General features: G+C 37.8%; 2 protein-coding genes across 2 annotated transcripts in view; both read right to left on the reverse strand.

Annotated features, from left to right (window-relative positions):
- The window catches only part of LOC102587331 (DNA polymerase alpha catalytic subunit), a 17845-nt gene extending 2290 nt beyond the window's left edge, over positions 1 to 15555 (reverse strand). The window contains exons 1-26 of the mRNA XM_006339821.2: positions 14300 to 15555; positions 13731 to 13901; positions 13553 to 13636; positions 13355 to 13429; positions 13113 to 13177; positions 12675 to 12765; positions 12400 to 12588; positions 6840 to 7003; positions 6636 to 6750; positions 5950 to 6129; positions 5737 to 5850; positions 4617 to 4736; positions 4202 to 4525; positions 3832 to 3924; positions 3302 to 3420; positions 3108 to 3180; positions 2964 to 3020; positions 2785 to 2877; positions 1960 to 2082; positions 1770 to 1867; positions 1627 to 1672; positions 997 to 1110; positions 769 to 852; positions 558 to 671; positions 358 to 447; positions 197 to 273 (exon numbers count right to left, since the gene is read on the reverse strand). Coding sequence (XP_006339883.1) covers positions 197 to 273; positions 358 to 447; positions 558 to 671; positions 769 to 852; positions 997 to 1110; positions 1627 to 1672; positions 1770 to 1867; positions 1960 to 2082; positions 2785 to 2877; positions 2964 to 3020; positions 3108 to 3180; positions 3302 to 3420; positions 3832 to 3924; positions 4202 to 4525; positions 4617 to 4736; positions 5737 to 5850; positions 5950 to 6129; positions 6636 to 6750; positions 6840 to 7003; positions 12400 to 12588; positions 12675 to 12765; positions 13113 to 13177; positions 13355 to 13429; positions 13553 to 13636; positions 13731 to 13901; positions 14300 to 15496 — 4070 coding nt within the window. The 5' untranslated portion in view covers positions 15497 to 15555. The remainder of the gene's footprint in view (positions 1 to 196; positions 274 to 357; positions 448 to 557; positions 672 to 768; positions 853 to 996; positions 1111 to 1626; positions 1673 to 1769; positions 1868 to 1959; positions 2083 to 2784; positions 2878 to 2963; positions 3021 to 3107; positions 3181 to 3301; positions 3421 to 3831; positions 3925 to 4201; positions 4526 to 4616; positions 4737 to 5736; positions 5851 to 5949; positions 6130 to 6635; positions 6751 to 6839; positions 7004 to 12399; positions 12589 to 12674; positions 12766 to 13112; positions 13178 to 13354; positions 13430 to 13552; positions 13637 to 13730; positions 13902 to 14299) is intronic.
- Positions 15556 to 18145: 2590 nt separating this feature from the next.
- Positions 18146 to 21495, reverse strand: LOC102587649 (PI-PLC X domain-containing protein At5g67130-like). Its single transcript, XM_006339822.2, has 9 exons — positions 21342 to 21495; positions 21115 to 21195; positions 20889 to 21008; positions 20656 to 20793; positions 19874 to 19972; positions 19464 to 19767; positions 18875 to 19098; positions 18705 to 18791; positions 18146 to 18547 (listed from the first exon to the last, which is right to left on the reverse strand). The coding sequence occupies exons 1-9, from the start codon at positions 21348 to 21350 to the stop codon at positions 18371 to 18373; spliced, it is 1239 nt and encodes a 412-aa protein (XP_006339884.1). The 5' UTR covers positions 21351 to 21495; the 3' UTR covers positions 18146 to 18370.
- Positions 21496 to 21759: the final 264 nt, after the last annotated feature.

Raw genomic sequence — 21759 nt, forward strand, 5'->3', positions numbered from 1 at the left:
GGGGGGGTGAATCAGAAAAGGTGTGAAAGGGAACTGAAAAGAAAATTAAACTCAGAGAAATCAGAGAGAGACTGAGGAAAGGTTGAGATTGCACAAAACAGTAACTAGGATGAATTAAGTATATGAAAGGAATGCATCTTCTGCCTGAACTAAAGGTAAAAGGAAAGGTAAACTTTCTCTGAAAGAGATTGATTACCTCTCTTCATCGTCAGCTACACATAAAAGCACGTTTGAGGGATCATCATTGACAGCTTCACTTGATTTATTTTGGAACTGAAGAAAAAGTCAAACCATTAAGCTATATGTCAAAATCATGTCATGTTGAATAAACGTCAGCTTTGAAAAGTTGCTATTTACCTTGGATGAATCTAGTCCTAAGCAATCAGCCAGACGTGCCGGGCTAGTACCCTGAATTGACGCACATAGACGAGATATTACAGGATGTATCTGTGACATTAAAAATGGTTCACAGTTAGGTGAAGTCACGAGACATGCACACATAAGAACCAACATAAGCCATTAAAAATTGAAGATCAAAATAAGTAGACTGCAAAGACCTGTTGCGCAAGGTAATAATCAATGTCTACTATCCAGTTTCCATTGTCTCTTTTCAGTTCATCTGGATGTCTTGCCCGCTGAGCAATTCCCACAGAGGTACTTGAACCATTCCCCTGCAAATGTGTGTAACAACTGCATGTTAAGACAACAGAAACCAAAAGAAAAAAGCTGGATTTCATCGTGTTGGACCATTAATAATAGGAAATAAACCTGCTCACAACAGATGATATATGGTACTGTATCACCAGCAGAGCAACCAGTAACATAGCCACTTTTCTTCAACCTAAGTGCTACCTACAGATGAGGAGGATGCAATATTAAAACTCAGTTAGAAAGTAAGCTAAATGGTGACAACATAGAAAGGTAAAAGTAGAGATGTTAAGTGATACAGCTCCTTAGTCTGAGACATGAATTGATCAAAGACGTCTTCAAACTTACTTCAACATGAGGTTGACTTTTAGCATCAGGATAGGCTTCAGGAGGTTTAGTCAATGATTTGGTGATCACGTATTTTTCCAGCTCAATTTGGCCATTCCTCATTTCCTCCTGTACCTGCAGTAGATCAGAGAAATTCAAGAATAATCATAGTTAGTATTAGGGCTACATCACAAAAATTAAACTAAAATGAGCTGATTGCCTCTCCAAGTGCTAACAGTAGCAGCTGGATTTCCCCTCTACCAGAATGAAGAAGACTGACTCTAAATAAAGATTCCAAGCTGCATAGCAAATTTCAGAACAGTGCACTAGCAAGACAATAGTGGAGATGCACAGAGGATGTATGGTAGAAAGCAGTAGCTGTTCAATGGTTGAGGTAATGAGAGATGGTGGTGGGGAGACTGGCTGGGGGAGGTGGGTGGGGACCCTACAGGTGGAACTCCCTGAAAAGGAGCCATAAGCTAAGAGTCACTCCTGGAAATATTCTGAATCCTAAAGACTATAGCCTATAAAAAAATTTTGATCAAGAGTATAGCCTACAATATAAACTAAACTGTGTTCAATATGAAAGCTGCAGGAGCCATTGCAGCTCTTGGTTTATAATTTTCCTTATCATTGAGAATGATATGATACCTTCATAAGTGCATTATGTATTGATTCAACAACATCTTCACAGGACCTGCCACCATTAAAGACATGTAAATCATTCAGTACTGAGCAATCAGATGTATGAGGATATGGAAAGAAGAAAGAAACAAGTGCACAGCAAAATGTACCCCCCGGACAGTATTTGGCTCAGGCAGAAATCTCCCAATTCCTTTGACAGCAAGCTCCAGTCACGACGCACCATATCAAGACCTTTTTTCTCAATAACCTAAACAAAAGGGTCAGCAACATGGAGTAGTTAGAGAATTATTTCACAGAAGTTCAAAAGGATTTCAACTTTAAGTAACATGCAATAGCTACCTCATAGGGCTTTCCGTCCTTAAACTGCACTTTTACAGCTGCATATTTCTTTTTCTTGAGAAGCAGCATTCTCTTGTACAGACCATCAAGATCAATCTCTAAGCACCTGTATTTCTTGTTAACCTATAAAAGAGGAGGCACTTTCATGTGAGAATCCTAATTGATTAAGAAGATACCTATGATTACTATTCATAATTTTTTCTTTGTAAAGAGATCCTAATTTTCAAGCAAAGTTATAGCAACTCTAATAAATACTTCTATAAAATTGATTGAAAACAAATGGTAATGGGAGCATTTGTCCTATATGTACAAATCCAAATTCGGAGGATCTTTACCCAAAGTAGAGCATAAACCAGCCTCAATGGAATGCTAGTTTTTTACCGTTCACAAATAATATAAATATACCACATCAATTTATTATGTATGGATGATGAGATTCCATTGATGTGGAAAAGGACCGTATCAATAATTGTGATTTTATGTATGGACAGTTCCTCAGTTACTTGTTCATTCACAACTAAATTTGTGCATCAGCTAAAAGTGAGACAACCTAGACAAAGTCTCCTTGCGGTTTTACCAGTATGTACAAACTTAAATTCTTACATAAAAATCTTATATAAGGCAATGAAGAATGCTTTGCACATAAAGAAAAGGTAAAAGAGTGTAAGTGCTATCACAAGACGGTGAGAGTAGAAGTAGGAAACTTATTCACACGAGACTCACAAGCTTCCACAATACATGAGGTAGAAAGTATAAATTTCTCTTTAAGAAGTCACGTGTATACAGATCTAATTCGGGGAAAAAAGGTGTGCAGTCAACACCAACCTCTTGAATAACTTTGGCAGCTATTGCTTTGGATTTTCCAATGTCATCAAGTCCACTATAAATCATAATTGAATCAGTGTCACCATAGATAACCTGATTCATAAGAGAACAATGGGTTCAAGGACCAAATTTGACATTTAGGCAGGATGAGTAAACAGCAAATGCCACGAGAAGAAAACCTCCAGGTTTAGTAAATTCTGAACTAGGTCAACAGTGCTCTGTAAAATTTCCCTTCCCTACAAAGCAAAATAGAGATGTCAGACATGCAGTCATAATCTGCTTAAATAAAATATACAATAGTTCAGGAAAAGTGAGCTTCCTACTTGTGAGGTTATAAGCTCTGCTAGCGACTTTGCATAGAATCTTGAATTGGAGAATCCTAGACACCCATACATACTGCAGTAAAAATTTATCACCTCAGGAAAAATATCTCCAATAACATGACAATGATGATGATGCATCAAGTAGCACAAGTATATACAATGTGTGTATGTGTATATAACAAAAACAGTGAGACCTGTTTGCTGTAAGCTTCAGAGCTTGTTGTTGTATGTCAAACTGTTGGGCCTTGAGGCCAGATGCTGATTTTAACCATGACTTGACCATTCTTCTCCTCTCAACCAAATTCTTGAGCAACTGCAAGATTCACCACAAAAAGAAATGAGATATATCACCTTCAAGAATTGTCTAGAATGCTTGATTACTTGTATTCTGCACGTAACCATAAACTTAAAAAGTCTTGATTTAACTGAAGAAGGACCAGCTCAAAGTTAGATGGGATCAACAAACTGATATAGTATATTAAATAAAACCAACAAACATTCCCATACACAAAGTATGTGTATGTCAAATTGCGCTCCAGAGCAAAACATCCAGCACCAAATAGTCCTTAAAAGTTTTAGGGTGACCTATCCTGGGCATGCACTTATTCCGTATAGAAGATCAGGAGATGCAAAAGTCTTTGGTTTAATTACATTGCTGGGAAGACAATTTGGAAAATTTGCTCAGGGAATTATCTAAACATGCAATCAAGTATGGCGTACTTACCTCAGGTAAAAGCCCTGTTCTTTTACTTGATGGTAAATGAGGAACTGATCCATCAAGAGAGCTTTCAACTGTTGTGAAACAAATATTGTATTCCTAAAGAGGAAAAGAATAAAAGAGGAAATTTAAGTACGAAACTTGTATTATAAGATGCAAGTATTGAGTAATTGACATCACTTGATAACAAATAATGATGGTAATAAATATTAGGAATATGGAACCTTTCAACCTAGCTAGCAGCTAATCACATTGTAGCAAAGGTTATGGTAATGTTCCCCCTTCTAAAAGAAAAGGTGGGGGAGGAGAAGAAATGAGGGGTAAATAATGAATGAGGGAAAGAGAGAGAGAGAGAGATGTATTAAAAATAACTAACCTGAATAATGGAAGGGTATAGACTGTTGAAGTCCAGTAGCAGAATGTACTTATCATATAAACCTTTTTTTGGCTCCAAAACTAATCCACCAGCATAGGAAGGCCCCTTTTTTACTTTCCCATGGCTGCTGTCTGGAATCCCACCTTCAATATTTGGATCATCAGCATCAACAGGCTCAGTTTCTTTTCCCTCATCACCGTGGTTCAACTTTCGTTTTGTAATCTTAGCTTCTCTTGCATGAGAAGAAAATTTGTCTGGCACAATGAATTTCTTAGCATGGAATGCATGCAACAAGAGGTATTCTACTCTTTGGGCCCGAGCACCCTGAAATAAAAATAAATTAACGTTGACTATGTCTGCATAACATCCACAAAGTTGGTCTCATGAACATAAAGCAGGTTTTGTAACAATTCACCTGGAGGGTTTTTCCCCAAAGGTTACCACTGATATTGGTCAGCTGACGAGTTAAAGGAAGAACGCTTAAATGAAACATGAGTTCCATTGATAACCATGCATCAGTTTCTCCACATTCAATCTGTATAGATCACAAATGCTCATTAGGATGTTAATTAGAGGGCGATATCAGTTGAGTGTATTGGAGAAAATTATCACATCAGTAACATCATTCCAGAAGGACGAGACAAGGCTCAACCTTACAGATTAACTAGAAATGAAATAAGCATATCCAGAGCTGCAAATCAAACTGCTCCATGACAATCTGTCACCAAAATGATCATGCTTCCAGATTATTCATGTAATGTCAACTCTTAACTGCTTAAAGGTGTGCTTATCTAAGTTGCTTGGACTCGGATGCGGGTGTCCGATATGGGTGCGGATCTAGAGGTCGAATCCTTTATGATCTAATTTCTTAGATTCGGAAATACAGATCCATGTATGGATACGGGTGCAGGGGTTCAACTCAAATAACTAAAACTAGAGTTATAAAACCTAACTTATGAGATATTTATTATGTGGAAAACTTGAGGAGAAAATCTTGATCAAGAAGAGAATCCTGTAAGGAGATAAAGTAGGAGTGACAATAAAAATTTATATATACAAGGCATCTCATTTTCTTCAATTTCAACTTAGTTTTTGTTTTGCGCACATAAATCATTGAATCGGTCCAAAATTTCTCCCTCAAATTTGGTCAAAGTACCTAAAAATGGTTGACCAGATTGGATACGGATCCCACACCCACGTCGTGTCGACATGGGTGCGCCACCAAAAGTGAGCAACTTAGGTGCTTATGCTATATTGCTTCAACAAGTGAACTCTATTATTGTTTGTTTCTAGCTGTTGAAAAGCCCATCAGCAGTAATTTTTGTTGGCTATGGAGTGCTATAATGTATTCTAAAGGTTCAGCAAAACAATAAACGGCAAAATGCAGCTGGCCCATCTGTTAAATGGGTTAACACTTTTCTTTTGTTGTTGACAGCAAATTACATACTAGACCTAAACACAGATCATTCTCCCTATGCTAATAAAATTGAGAGCAATTGGATTAGAAAAGCTGCTAAATCAGAATCAGAACCTACAAGTTCCAAGAGTGAGTCAGCAGCCTGAAACAGTTGAGGCACGTCGTGGGGAGAAATCTCCTTCCTATCTTTGTTCAGTTGATTCTTCGCAAGTTGTGTCAATGAATAACTAACCTGAAAGTGAATGTAGTTAAACCAAAAGTTACAAATTTTCAAAACATAAAATAAAATATGCAGCTATCCCATATATAGCTTAATGAGTAGGAATTCTACCTCTTTTAATAACTCACGAGAAGATAAATAGGTATCACATAGGAGACGCCCAGCAATACAAGACATGATCCCCGGACTTGCTCCTGAGCCAAAAAGTGTACTGCCCTTGGTAAGCTTTGGCATGACAGAACGTTTAAGGCGACCTATTTTTGACCACATACTGCTGGGGACTTTGCAGGCCTGCAGAAATTGATAGCTCCCAAGGAACAATAAGCAGGCAGCTATATCACTGACATTTTTTTTTCTTAGAATCAAGAAATACAAAAAAACTTAAATTTTCTTATTTCTGAGATTACTTAAAATTCATAGCATTTATTCATAGCAAAGCGTTGATTGGAAAACTCTCAATGTCATTGGGTATATATATGATGACAGACTACCTACGATGAGAGCACGGTATGCTTTATTGAGATTCAAAATAGAAATGGAGGATTCTGCGGATCATGTCTTCTAAATTTTTTTAGAGATCACTACTACGGAAGATGGAATCTATTTTATTTTTTTTGATAACCGAGAAATCCGTCTGTGACCCACCCTTTGGACCAATCACAACCTTCTAAACTCGGTGGATAATGGGCCCGCCACTCTACCCTTCTCCACTTAAATACTGGGCTTCGCTTTGCATGGTGTGGGGCTTGAACCTGCGACCTAAGCCACAAATCGGAATATATTAATTAAACACAAACCTGAACTCTATGAAGAAGAACATCCAAGTCAAAGCCAGATATATTATGGCCAATAAGCACGTCACTGTCCAATTTATGCAACTCGATCATCAACCGGTTTAATAATGCCCTTTCACTGATTTCAAAGAGATAGTAACATTTAAGTAACTCAAATGAAAATCAGATAAAGGTATATGCAATACGTTAATTACCCAATGAACTTGCCTGCTCTCAGAACTAATAACATTTGATTCAGCTTTTGTGTTTCTCTCTGCTGCTTCCTTTGTAAATCCCATAGGAAATATGCCTCCCTCAAGCTTGCGCACAACAGTAAAATGAGAAAGCATCCCTGGTTTTGTCCATTCAGATGTTAACATGGGGACATCAATCTGCAAAATCATCATATGCTCTTTTTTAGTAAACTTCAAGGCAATTCTTGTCAAGCAGTTTCCACACAAGCAAATTAAATGTGTCATTATTTTTGCCCATTACCATCTCTAACATATTTATTTCATTGATACCAAGCAACAACAGACCCAGTGTAAGTAGGGTAAAGTATACGCAGACCCACCTGTACCTAGGTAGAAAGTTGTTTCTGATAGACCCTCAACTCAAAAGAAAAAAACAGTTCAAAGTAGTATAGAGAAAAAAATAACGGAAATGAAAAAAAGTCATGGCAAGATACTACAGATAACCTTACAAGTCAACCTGAACAAAAGCCATAACAAGGTAAAACAATAATAGAAGTACAAAAAGAACTAGCTAATAACCAAACTCAAAGGGCAAGAAACTATATAGGTAATACTACGACTAACTGACAAAGAAATAAGCAAGATAGCGCCTCACTGTCTAACTAACCTTTTACCCTAATACATGACCTCCATAACCCCCTATCTAAGGCCATGCCACAGTAAGCTGAAGGTTCCGTCATAACTTGTCTAATCACCTCTCTTCAATACTTCTTTGGGGTTATAGTAGGTGTCATCATGACTCGATAAATCGAGTCGTGACAAGTTGGTATCTGCGCTGGAAATTCCGAAATTAACCCCAAAAATAGGTCCTAATCAGATCCCCAAGCTCATGTCCCAAAATGGGACACAATTCGGGGATCGCAAACATCACAATATCAACATGCAACCAAAACCCGGATTTTCTCAAGAACTAGAAATGGGACAGCAGCTGAAATCAGTAAATTTACCAGAAGCGGAAGGTCTATAGTGAATTCCGACAATAGCACGATGACTGGAATAATCAAATTTGGACTTAGAATGAGGGAGAAATCAAGTCCCAAAATATCCCACAAATTGAGTTCACAAAGTAGCCATGGCAGCAGGTGAAAACGAGAATTTACCTCAAACGAAGGTCCCAAAGCAGCTTCCGAGCTCACCAACGCGTTCTCCTCGAAAAATCTCACAACCTAGCCTCTTGAATCACCCAGTTGGAGCTCTATAGTTCATGAGGTTCAACTTTGAAATTTAGAAGAAAAGTTGAACATGGCTGTTTGGAAGTCTCCAATGGGGTGTTCGGGATCCGTTAGTAGCCCCGAGCACACAAACGGACTATGCTACCCCACTAAATTCGACATTCCGGACTCAATGGTGCAGTCGGAATTTCCATACGAGGTCATTTTGACTGAAAGTGGGTCCCCCACCCAAATGCCATTTTTAGCCCAATTCCACTATGGGCCTCAAGATTAGACCGGAAGCCTCGGAAAGCGAACGAATGGTCGTTCTAGACCAAACTCGATATTCCAGAACTAACTGGGTTGACGGAATTTTCATCCGAGCACGTTTTCCAAGAATGTTAACCAAAGTCAACCTTAGGCCAAATTTCAAAGGCTAAAACGCTTAATGGTTCAAACTTGCACCAAAGGCCTCGATACTCGTGCCAACCATGCAACTATCCTAATTTGGCTATTCCAGAGCTGATGTAATCGTCAGAATTCCATTTTGGGGTCGTTTACCTGACGTTTTGACTAAAGTCAACTATTCAAGTTTCAAAAGCTCCAAAACAAGGAAACGGGCATCAAACCCAAACGACTAACCAGGCGACCAAACAGTCAGTGCCCGCAAATCATAAATGACTTGGGGTCGCTATAGGAAGGCTCTAAAGGACGAAAAAGAGGCATTAAGGCAAAAATGACCTGGAGGGTCATTACAACAAAAATTCTGTCAGCGCGGTTAGTTCTGAAATGTCGAGTTTGGTCTAGAATGACCTTTCATTCACTTACCGAGACTTCCGATCTAATCCCAAGGTCCGTTGTGGAATTTGGCTAAAAATGACATTTGAGTGTGAGACCCACTTTCAGTCAAAATGACCTCATATGGAAATTCCAACTGCACCATTGAGTCCAGAACATCGAATTTAGTGGGGTAGCATAGTCCATTTGTGCACTCGAGGCTACGAACAAATCTCGAACACCCCATCGGAGACTTAAAAATGGAAATAATTTGCTGGGTGCACACCTATAAGACAGCCATTTTCAGCTTTTCTTCTAAATTTCAAAGTTGGAACCTCTTAAGCTATAGAGCTCCAAACTGGGTGATTCAAGAGGCTAGGTTGTGAGATTTTTCAAGGAGAACGCGTTGGTGAGCTCGGAAGCTGCTTTGGGACCTTCGTTTGAGGTAAATTCTCGTATTCATCTGCTGCCATGGCTACTTTGTGAACTCAATTTGTGGGATATTTTGGGACTTGATTTCTCCCTCATTCTAAGTCCAAATTTGATTATTCTAGTCGTCATGGTATTGTCGGAATTCACTGTAGACCTCCTGCTTCTGGTAAATTTACTGATTTCAGCTGCTGTCCCATTTCTAGTTCTTGAGAAAATCCGAGTTTTGGTTGCATGTTGATATTATGATGTTTCCGATCCCCGAATTGTGTCCCATTTTGGGATATGAGCTTAGGGATCTGATTAGGACCTATTTTTGGGGTTAATTCCTGAATTTCCAACGCGGGTCCCACTTTCCCCATGTTGACCCCGAAATTGGTCCATCTCCGTTTCTTGCATTTTTAGGGTCAAAATGACCGTAATAACGTTGTGATTCTATTTTTGATAGTGTGGCAGCATTCTGAGGCCATTCGGAAAGGGTAAGCTCCGAAGAAGTGATTTTAGAACGCGCGTGATCGGCCTACAGGTAGGCTACGTCTTCCCTCTCTTAGATTGAGCTCGGAAATGTGAATGCATGTTGATTAGTTGGGATTTGGGTTGGGTAGTTATTGAATCATGCATAGGTGTTTAGAAATCATGTTTTCGACCTATTTTGAGAATTATCGAGTAACTGTAAGCATGTTATGTGTTATTAATTGACCCTCTTTGCTATGTGGAGTACTTGTATGATTGATTACTGTTTATTTGAAGCATATAGGGCCTTAGTTTAGGTTTGACTAGGGCTTGCCTTAGAAATACATGATTCGGAACCGATTGGCCTTAGTTTTACCCCGACATTGCTCGATCGGCTTAGATTCCTGTAGACTGGTGTAGCAGACTTGAGTCTGATAGTTTGGGCCTTAGCTAGGCGATACACTTGCTCCGATGATAGTTATCCTTATTTCTCTAATTAGTCAACTTCACGAGTTACGTCGGCGACACTGGGTTCCGCTCCGCGATTTGAAGTTGGTTTTCGATTCGGTTCCAAGGACTTACATTGATTGGCTAAGTTTGGACGGCATTCAACATACATTTATGATTATGGATCGATTGGGACTCTTTCAACAACTACATTAGCACCTTTGTCGGGCATCCGAATCCAAGCTCCGCCCTCGACCTCATTGATATTTTCGAAGAGCATCCGATTCAAGGTCCGGCCTCGATCATCCGAATACTTATATAGAGCATTCGGTTAGATGTATGGCCTCAGTTACTTGATACTTGTGATTGATTACTTGGGTACTTCTGGTGAGCATCTGATTCGAGGTTCGGCCTCCGGACTGTCAGATTCTACTAATTGGGGTTGAGGTTTTGGTTCGATGTTCTCCGATCTTGGGTTCTCAGATACAGTTCTCTTTAGTTATAGTTATTCGATGTACTCGTCGAGAGCTTATGGGGGTTTGTTCAGGTTTTTATTTAAACTTGCGCACGAGTGTACCTTCTGCGCTTATAGGGGTCCAATTAGGTGTAGTTAGCTTACAGATTACTTTAGTTAGTTCTCTCTACACTCGTGTGCATTCCATTGTTTACTTAGACTTCCGCTCTTGACCTCTGTTTGTGTTATTCCTTCTTTTCATATTGCCTTTACTCTTCAAGCTCAATCGGCCTATGATGCCTACTGGTACCTGTTGTTTTGGTACTCATACTACGCTTTGCATCTGTTTTCGTGATGCAGGTTCGAGCACTAGTGGCCAACGTTGATACTGAGCTTGGAGCAGTCTGATCTGAGGACGGGGGTGAACACATGACGTTTTGTACTATTTCAGTCTCCATCTGTATATATAGACTTGTCTTTTGCCTTTTAAGACAATCCAGCTTATGTGGTCCACTTTTGGGACTTATACTCATTTTGTTAGTAGCTCTGTACTAGTGACTTCCAGGTTCTGGGAGGGATCTTTATTTGTATATATATGTTTTGGTTTGCTTCCGCCTATTTATATTGTTATCTTAAATTTTGCGTGCTCTTATCTAGTTTCTGCCCTCAAACCCATTACTTGTTGTTCCAGGTTACGGGTTGACATACCTACTGGTGGGTTATAGTAGGTGTCATCATGACTCGAGAAATCAAGCTGTGACATTTGGTCTACCTCTACCTCTCTTGAAATCATCTACAGTCAACCTCACACCTTCATACTTGGACAACCATGCATCTTTTATGCATGTCTAAATCATCTTAGCCTTGTTTCTCGCATCTTGACCTCTATCTAGGCCACTCCTACCTAGTTCTGAATATCTTTATTCCTAGTCTTTTATCTCCTAGTATGCCCACACAACCATCTCATCGTCCTCATCTCAGCGACTTTCATCTTCTGAACATGAGAGTTCTTATTAGCCAACACTATGCCCAATACAACATAGTCGGTTTAGCCACCGCTTTGTAAAACTTGCCTTGAAGTTTTGGACTCTGGATGCGAGCCTCCATTCACCAACCTTGCACCTATACAATGTGTGATATCATTGTCAATATCTCCATTTCCTTGGATAATAGATCCATTGTACTTGTAACTTCCAGTCTATGAATACATGCATTTGTGTATGAGTTGCATCTGTGGGTGTCGAAGAAGACGACACACCATGATACATCCGAATGCAACTCATGCACGTAATTATGATACATAAACAGTCTCACTTCAGTCATCATACAGGTAAATGTTGCAGGGCACTTTAGTTGTACCATCATGTGCACCATACAAGATCGATCTACCAAACCAACAAATCCCTAGTAAACCGTAAAGATTTAACTACCCAAGAAAAAGACCCTATGTTAGCTGAAAGAACCTCTAAAAGCGGATCTCATTTTTTTCCTCGACCTAACTTGCCATAAATTGAAAGATCCTCTGCAAGTGAGATCTCATTTTCCCTAGACCTGAGTAACCATAATATTTACTTCATAACTCATAATCAAGAAGAGAATTAATTTCTAGAACTGATGAACAAAACACATTACAGATGACAACTCAGGTAATAAACATGGTGAGCGCCATTTACATCTTTAGATGCACTGAATGAGTTAAATAACCATCAGAAGATCAATAATTCCTTTCATTACTTAAAAAATAAACATTGCCTTCTGATATCCTAAAACAAATGTCTTAAATCAGATGTTACTGGTAAAGAAACTAGCCTCGTGGACTTTACCTTTGCACTGTGACAGCAAATGACAGATGCAGAGACAATTTCATTTATATTTTGCTTTTGGTTGATGATAGTTTTCAGATTTATTGCTGTAACAACCACTGGAGGAATCTCAGCAACATTCTTAGAGGATGTGGAGATTTGAATGTCTTTTGGACTATCTACAATGACCTCAAATTTACACCAGCTCACCTGTGCAGAACAAAGAGAAGATCAAAAATATAAACCAGGTGAACCACCTGAAGACAAATTAGGGGAAGTTGCCTTGATGGCCTTACACGTTGAGGATTAGGACAACTAGAGAACTTCGAAATTGATAGCCATGAAGGTCCTTTAATTTTCCTCTTGATCAGGAATAGCTCCATTGCACTGCAAATAATAAACACTGGTTGGATAACATCGCAGAGATTCAACTCAAGTTAAAGTACTAAACAAGGAAATATCCAAATATTTTATTCTTTTTATCCGCAGAGGGGTCTTTATGAGTAACTGATGGATTCACAGCTGGAGAAATTAATGCAAATTTCAAAATATACTATTGGTCTTGAGGTTAATACTTTCTACTGAAAAATGCAGCACCCAGTTGAATTGATACGAAAAGTAGTCTTCATAAAGAGAGCTCATACACATTAGGAAGCTTGTTAGAAAAGTCATCCAAAATATACTTGGAATGAGTACCACAGGAATGTAAAGTAGAAAAGTCACTGGAAATATACCTGGAATGAGTACCAAGCAAGGCACTAAAGTTTTCTCCCCTGAGATCTGATGGAAGCGGCGGATCCTTGAATGACAAAGTTCAAAATGGGTAACTCGAAGACACGACACAAAAATGTGAATTAACAGAGAAGATCTGAAAAATTGCTTGATCTTGGAATTACAGAATCCATAATATTTGGCTAGCATAAGTTGTATATAATGTTCTAATCACATATAATATATAAAGAAATAACAAATGTACCTTGAAAGGATAGTTAATCTTAAGGACGAAATTCTCCCCCCGAGGTACATCAGATCGTTCAAATGCATAATTCCTCTACAAATGTAGTAGCACAAAGAATAACCAAAAGGAAAGAGAAAGAAGAGAAATACATAGTATTTCAAATTGCAATTAGTAAAATTTACAGAACACAATGTGCAAGTAAATTGTGCTTCAAACCTTCACTGGTGCCATGCTAAAACTTGAGATGTTATGTTCTAGTAGGTTATTTCTACACTCAGCCTTCAATACTGATGCCATCTCCTGGAGACAAATTTGCGAGGGAGGGGATGAATAAATGAGCAATATGTAGAAAAAATATAATTACATGAAATGAGAAGGCATTTCAAGAGATTACATGCAACTGATTAAGGAAGGCGGAGGGAGAGATTTGAGACTCTTCTACATCTCTGGAGAGCTTGGAGATCGTATCACCACAAAATACAGAACCATTAGGGACTGCATAAACACATCTTTGCATGTTCTTCACAACAATACAGCAACTATGGTATGTACCTCCAGCTTTCACCTGCGCTCAAATAACAAAACTCATCTCTCAGCTATAGATATAACATATTATTCTATGTTGTTCAATTGTCACTTTCAATCATACAAACTTCCCAAGTCCCTAAACTGAATAAAGGCCAATAAGTTAACAGTAGGCTATATAGTGGTATAACCTTCAATATTGAAACACGTACAAGTATGTTTATTTTACTTGGTCATAGCAAATAAGGATCCAAATGATAAAATGCAGGGCTAACGATATGCAAAATGGCATCCAAACATAAGTGTGATGCAGAACATGTGATCATCAGCAAAGTTTACTAAAATAGAGACACCAGATTTTCAGAAGGTGTCAATATGACTCTAGCTCATTTAAATTCATATAGAGAAAGACTACATAAACAAAGCTTTCCAAAGTACCTTCCCGAAAAGATAAATATTTCCAGCATTTGTACCATACAGTTCTTCATGGGCATCAAGTATGAAGAAAGGTAATGATCCATCAGAATCCAACTCAAAATCTGTTTTCTCTTCAGTGTTTACAAGTATCGCCCCGGGTTCATTGCAGTTCAAAATCCCGCTACCTGCATTCCTTAAAGCCTGCCATTCAGCAGTAGCACTCAAGCCTGGATCCTTTCCCTCACTAATTTTAGCATTTAGTGCAAACACTTTATTTTCCACCAAAGGCTCCAACTTCACTTCAGCATAATTTACAACATTGTCATCATCCCTTATTCCCACTGTAGACAAATCATCTGATTTTACTGCTTTCTCCCCTTCTACTTCAGCATCTAAATCCTCACTATTTTGAATATCTCTGGCAGAATCGTTTCCTTCATCCGTACTAATTTTAGATAAGCCACATGTTCCTTCATCTGCACTAATTTTAGGTAAACCACCTGAAATAGAGTCACCATTTTGAACAGTAACACGCTTCACTTCCTGTCTACTCATCAAATCAACCTTGTCAGCTACAGGCTTCTCAGTTTTAACATTAAGCAAGTTAGAATTAGCAATTGAACTCCTCGAAGACTGCAATGAGTTAGAATTTCCCCTTCGCCTCCGCTCTCTATCAGCCTCATCGGGAGCGAATTCAGCTATAACATCATCTACAATGCTATCGCACGACAAATTCCTAGTCTTATCGTCTCTCTTAAACACTGAAGAGGTAAACAGACTAGAAATCCTTTGCTTACCCATCAATGCTGCAGCAGCTGATAGCGCAGCTGATGGCTTTTTAGTAATCTGCTGCTTCTTCTCCGATGCCTTTTTCTTATTCTTCGGCCTCTCATTCTCATCTTCCGATCCTTCCGACGATAACACGCCGGCAACTGACCAATCCTCTTCCTGGCCTTCATCTCCATACCCTAAACCATCGTCATCAACAATAAATCCCCGAGCTGCTTCACGGCGCTTAGCGACTATGTCATTGTACTCATCATCCTCAACTACATCGTAAATTGGTTCATCTATCTTGACCTGTAATCCGCCGTTTTCAGCGGAACGGCGACCACCGGTCCGGAGAGCTTTAATCCGCTCGAGCGCCTCTGCCCTCTTACCGCCGCTTGTTTTCCTGCTAGAGCGCCTTCCTTCGACTGTTGGTTGTTCGTCCGACATTTTCTTGTCCCTGTAAGCCAAATTTCTCTCCTAGAGATCTGAAAATGTAGAGATGAAAAGCAAACAATTGAAAACGCAGTTGATGATGCTGACAAAAATGGCGGGAACATTTTGTTTTCGCGCCTAAAGCCCTATTGGGCCTCCGAGCTTCAAAATATATTGGACTTGACTATGAAGTGCTAGCCCAATTTATCTTTTTTTGTTTGATTTTTACTGTTTTTGCCCCCAATTTGTCAGTGAAGAGGACATATTGGGTTTGGGCCTCCCAGCTTCAAAATATTGGACTGGAGTCTGGACTATAAAGTGCTAGCCCAATTTATTTATTTTACGCCTTATTATTATTAGAGGAACTTTCACATATAGCCACTCAAAAATAGCTTAATTACTCTCCATAGCTATAGTTTGATAATTACAATTCGTAGCTACATGTTATAGGGAGGAGAGAGCCAAGCGAGACTGGGAGATAGAGGAGAGAGGCGAGTGAGAGAGGGCAAAGAGTGGGAGATAGGTGAATTGTATATGTATATCAGTTAGATAATTGTATATTATACATATGTATTTGTATATATGGCAAGCGAGATTGGGAGAGGGAGGAGAGAGGCGAGCGAGAGTGGGAGAAATGTGAATTGTATATGTATATCGGTTAAATACTTGTATATTATACATATGTATTTGTATATTCGACGAATTATACATATACAAACTCGAAGTCAACCCACGTAATTAATGTATAATGTTAGTTGCAAGGTTTGGAACCCTATACAAGGGGCTAGCGCGCAATGGCTTTCTCTGATAGAGGCCCGCTTCTTCAAGTTCAAGTTCCGCTTGCTGCTTTTCATTTTGATAGGAGTAGGTGCTTGCAGCTCGCTCGCTGTCTACTAAATGAGCCTTCACTGCCCGCCCGGCCCCTATCTTTAATCTTAAGTAAAGTGAAGTAAAATCAATGAAGTGAACAGCCCAACCTCTTTGTTTGAAGCTTTGCCAGGAAGCTTCTACTTGTTGAAGCTTTGTTTCCCCTAATTCCGAAACACAACAATAGACTTGCCACTATAGTCTAGGAAAAAGCTTCTCTTTGATAAGCGGTTATAGGGGAGTTCAGAAAGGATCTGATCGTAGATAGAGACTTCAACCTGTGCGGGGGTAGGGGCGGATGTAGCCAAGTGGAAGGGTAGGGGCGGATGTAGCCATTTTCCAATGAGGAGATCCGACGTCAAGTGCAGGAATTGCTGTCAAAGGGGCGGAGAGTCTCAGTCCGTGCTCAACGCCTGCTTGACTAGCTCAAAAGGAAGCAGCTGGAGTGTGTAGATGGGCTTTGATTGAATAAGAGTTGGGTGATTTTTTTCCAATAATGCCAACGATGGATGATATTATGGATTAATTGCCTGTCGGGAGCGTGTTACTTTTCAAAGCTTACCTTATATTATTAAAGAAAGGGGGCCCTTGGGCCACTTGACTGTAAGGAAAGGGGAAAGGTCTTTTTTTTATAGAGAGAGAGTAAGGGGGGTTTTCTGGGGCTTCCGAGTAGTAATTATAGCAAACTATAGCTATGATGAGTAATTAAGTAGTATAAGTTAGTTTAACCGCGTAATTTTCCCTTATTATTATTGTTATTGTTATTGTTTTTTTTTTTCAATTTTTTTATTTTCCCGTTTTAACCTTTTTGACATATTTCAATCCTTTAATTTAAGACATTAAAGTTCTCCAATTTTTTACTATGTGGTTATTGCCTTATTGGTTAACAAATTAATAATTAAATATCCTGATCCACCAATAAGGCTCTTTATTTCCACTTTATTTAAAGTAGAAGTTGTGTGAAATGTGAATCTTGATTTGATTTCTTGCTTGTTTGTTTTGGTTGTAAAAATGAAGATTTTGCAAGTAGAAATTAATATTTCATAAATACACTTCAAACCAATTTAAAATAACATTTTAACAATTCATGAGATACTTAAGTTCAACATTTACAAATATCATACATTTACTCATGTACATGTGAACTACTTTGTCCGTCTTATCACTTGAACAACTCAACTCCTTCGTGACCAGAACTCACAACAGTGGAGGGTGTGCTTATTACTTGGGCAATTATCTCCTCTTTGCAAAAAGTGATTAATGCTTAAGATGTGTAAGTAATTAATACTTCATCTGTCCAGTTAACTATTATTGATTTGTCACACCTTAGAAAACAATAAATAAATGAGTAATATTACTATATTACCGTTTAAACATATTAAATTTAATGTTTTGAAAAATGTATTTGGTATTTAATAGCAAAAGTAAAATAGACACAAAAGGATAAATTTTTTCTTAATTTTCCAAGCTGTCCCAAGTATTGTTAGACAATTTTTTTTTTATGGAGAACAAGTAAAGATGGACAGAGGGAGTAATTTTTTAGTTTGAAACGTCAAACGTGTGAATTATTAATGAATTCCAAACATCTTCATAATATGAGAAATATACAATGTATCCACACATATATAATTAAAAATTAAATACGTGTGAACGTTGGCATATTTAATTTCATAATTCATTTTATCGTGCAGATAGCGTTGGAGGACAGATGTGCGCGTCCACTTTGCTTAAGTTTGACAGAGAAAAGTCTCAACTCTCAACACCAGCTGCGACGCCTAATTAGAGAAACAAAAAGAATGAACAATTCAATTTTCCGTTTCATTTCATTGTGCCATTATGTGTCTATACACATTTTAATTGTAAACACATCAATCAATATCCGATAAGTGAAGAAACTCAACCAGTAAATACAAGATAAATTTTGAAAAAATAAAAGATAAGGAGGATCGTGTCATTCTGCTCCCGTGTTATGAAGTGTGTCTGATCTGAAAATTTGAGTAGAGACTTTGGAGAATGCAGAAATTATACGTGGATAAGAAGAATCGCGGCAAAAATTGTGCCAATCAACCAATGAAGTGGTTTACTTCTGTTTGAATGAGATTTATTGTTGTCATCTTGTGGTGTTCCTGTAGATGCTACTCGCGCTGGTGGTGGGGGTGACAATACTGGTGCCTCGCATGTGCGTGATGTACCATTTGCCTGCTTATCAAAGAAAATCAATATATCTTTCCAGGGGGGGAACTAGACGAGAATAATGCAATGAAGTAAATAATGATAAAGAGAATCCAATTCTGGGGAGTGACAAATGAGGTGTTATGTTCATTTTAGCAGTTAACGTCAAAGCAAGCTAGCAAACCTTGCAATAGGCAATACTGCTACAGTTACAAGCTAATTGGCCGTTTGCTTGATCTACAGCTTCTGGAGCTCCACCACCATCACTTCTCTGCATCAACAAGTAAAATTTATAATGTTCTTATGGTGAAAAGAGATAATTTAAGCAAAAGAACAAAAATGTGGAGACTATACCTGATAAAAATCAACAGCAATAAAATTTGGCCACCTTTTGCCAGCTGCTTCAAAGCAAGTTTTTGTCATAGTAACTAGTGGAGCAGAATTATCCAAACAAGATTCTGTTGTGTTGGGATTCTCAGGAAAATAATTCTGCAGAACCAAAGAGATTCCCGATGTACTCAAAGCAGATGATTCAGAACGACTTCGACAAGAACCAGCTTTCATCCCGCCATTTCCATCTGCAGAACATACAGTAAACATGTCAAGTCATCAATAGTTTGAGCAACCATGTCTAATGATACCAAATGTAGGAAAGATGAGCTAGTGAAGTTGCAACTTGCAAATACAAGAAAATTTACACAAGGACCAACTTATGCCATTCAGAAACCAAAAAACAATGTTAATTGGCATAAGGCTCCTAGACTAGTTCTGAAGCATTTGCCTCTTCTAACACTTGAAAATTAAATGCAATTCAACATAACTTGATCTCACAGGAGCTGCTAATTAAATCACAAATACAAAAATTCTAGATTCACAAAGTATGTCATACAAGGAAAGCAGAAAGCAACATAAGCATCAAATTAGACAAAAATTGTTAACTCACATTGGTTTTCTACAACGTATCTCCACTCATAAGCAATGCCATCAGAAGCCTCCTTTGATGATTTAGAGGTGAAGACTACAAGACGTTGATTCTGCTTGACCATGTCATCCACTGTAGGCCAATCTTCTCCTTTTTTGGGCATACGAGAAATTGGAAACCAGTACTTATTAAGACCAGAATCATTAAAAACCTTGCTCAAGGCCTTTGGGGTTGAGACATAGTCTTCAATGAAGATTGTGACAACCTCTGATGGGTTTTTTTCGAGGAAACCTTGAATTTCTTTCAGTGAATTGCTTGCAGGTTGCTGAAATGATCCAGAAAGTAAGTTGCACCAATCAGCAACAACAAGAACGCTATATGAGTACTGAATCAGGAAATTAAGTATAACTAGGATGTGTTGGGACACTTACAAATGATGTAACATTGTAACACTTTCCACCAAATGAGTGACAAAGCCAGATGTCATTGCTGAACTCATACATATCAAGCATAAGTCCTCGAACGCCATTCTACAGACAATGAAATTTTAATTTCTTTAACAGAGTTTTTACTTTAATAAAATATTAGGACTTAAGAAGCTAATGACTTCTCTGCTTAAGTTAACGTAGTAAATGTCCATGTAGAACTTTCTGACATGATTACTACATATTTACCCATAGCATATTTTACTTTTTTTACTGGAGTAGTTCTCAGATTAGTTGAATCACACAGCTTTGAATTTTCCAAAAACAAATTCTTTTAAGGCTCGAAAGATTTTTACATAGAAAAAGTAGTGGGGAATAAAGGTGGCAATTTTATCTCATAATTTTGATATATTACTTGAATTATAAAGGTAAAAGTAGACTCCACTGAGAACCCAATTAGGACATTAGCATGTGGACAATTTTGATAAGATGGTTAGGTGAAAGCACATGCTTATGTCCTAAGCAAAAGTAAAATATGAGTTTTTTGCAATTATATATTATCACTCTAATCTGACTTTTATCTAAAAATAAATATGAGTTAGATATTCCATTACATTCAGCTGTTCAACCTTTTTTCTTTCACCTCCTGAGCAACTTTTTGAACTTCTACATCTATTCAGCTCTTTTTTAAAATTATTTTTACGGTGAAAATTCAGCTAGCTAATCAATTGAACAACTAAAATTCCTCAAATATTCAATTCATAATTAGAGAAAATAGAGCAAATCACCTTGAGCTGATTAGTAATGGAATCTTCCTGGTTGGTCGGAGCAAGAATATCAGACCCAGTTGCAGATTTTGACCCGGAAATTGCAAAGGAGTTGTGGGTCGTCAGCCACGAATACTTGTTGAATGGCAAACCTTTTACCTTTCAACCACAAAAATAAAAGTAAAAAATTCAATATACCATTAATGAAAAAAGGTTAAATAATTGGATTTGGACTTATGATATATGAAATTCACCTTGGTGGTAGGAATAGTGGGTTGAATGCGAGTACATCTGGGTCGGGTATTGCCATTAGCAGGACAAGTAGAGCAGACTAATCCTTCGTCACAATTACTGTCGGTACAAGTTTCTCCAATCTGTAATAAATCAAATATCCAAAAGAAATGACAAATTCATGAATGCGATCTAAGTGAGATTTAATTAAGATAATTAATGTGTAAGAACAAAATAATCAATAAATACCTTTAGGCAAGAACAATGATGGAATAAGAAAGAAACGGTGATACAGAGAATAAGAAACTTCATAGGTAGACGGATGATCTCCTGCAAAATAGAAAGAAAATAAATACAAGGATTTTTCTTTAACTGCAAAATAGAAAGAAAATAAATACAAGGATTTTTCTATAATGAGAATTTGAGATAATTAAGAGTAATTGGCAGCAAGAAATTTAGATTAAGAGATTGCATGCCTTCATCATGTAAGCTCTGAGGTTCTTCTCTCTCTCCAAAAATCCCCTAAATCAGTTTTTATAAATTAAGTTTCTGTCTAACTGTCCCCATTCTTAGGATAAATAAAAAAAACACGTTAGTTTTACTTTTAATAGGAAACAAATAGCTGCCCGAACCTTTTAGACTGTTTGCATGGGTTTATATTTGATGTTGGATTTGATTTGTTTTTATATTTTTAATTTGAAAATGAGGATTTAAAAGTATTGTTTTTTTTTCACTTAAATAATATAAAATATTTAAAATTATTTTAAACTTAAAACAGGTTATTTCTGCTAGGGGAAATTCTGCCTAATTGGAGTGTTTCTCTTTTTATCTCTTGAGCTTTTTGTTTTTTTCTTATCTCCCGTACTGCCGTACACACCTTTTTATAATTAAAGT

This window comes from Solanum tuberosum, unplaced genomic scaffold (genome assembly GCF_000226075.1).
Source record: "Solanum tuberosum cultivar DM 1-3 516 R44 unplaced genomic scaffold, SolTub_3.0 scf00012, whole genome shotgun sequence".
Lineage (NCBI taxonomy): Eukaryota > Viridiplantae > Streptophyta > Magnoliopsida > Solanales > Solanaceae > Solanum > Solanum tuberosum.

Excerpts from the sequence above, each read along its gene's own strand:
- LOC102587649 (XM_006339822.2), bottom strand. Across the intron at positions 19,973-20,655 it reads CCATTACTAATCAGCTCAAG|AATGGCGTTCGAGGACTTAT; the intron begins GTGATTTGCTCT and ends CATTGTCTGTAG. Across the intron at positions 19,768-19,873 it reads GTTACAATGTTACATCATTT|CAACCTGCAAGCAATTCACT; the intron begins GTAAGTGTCCCA and ends GGATCATTTCAG.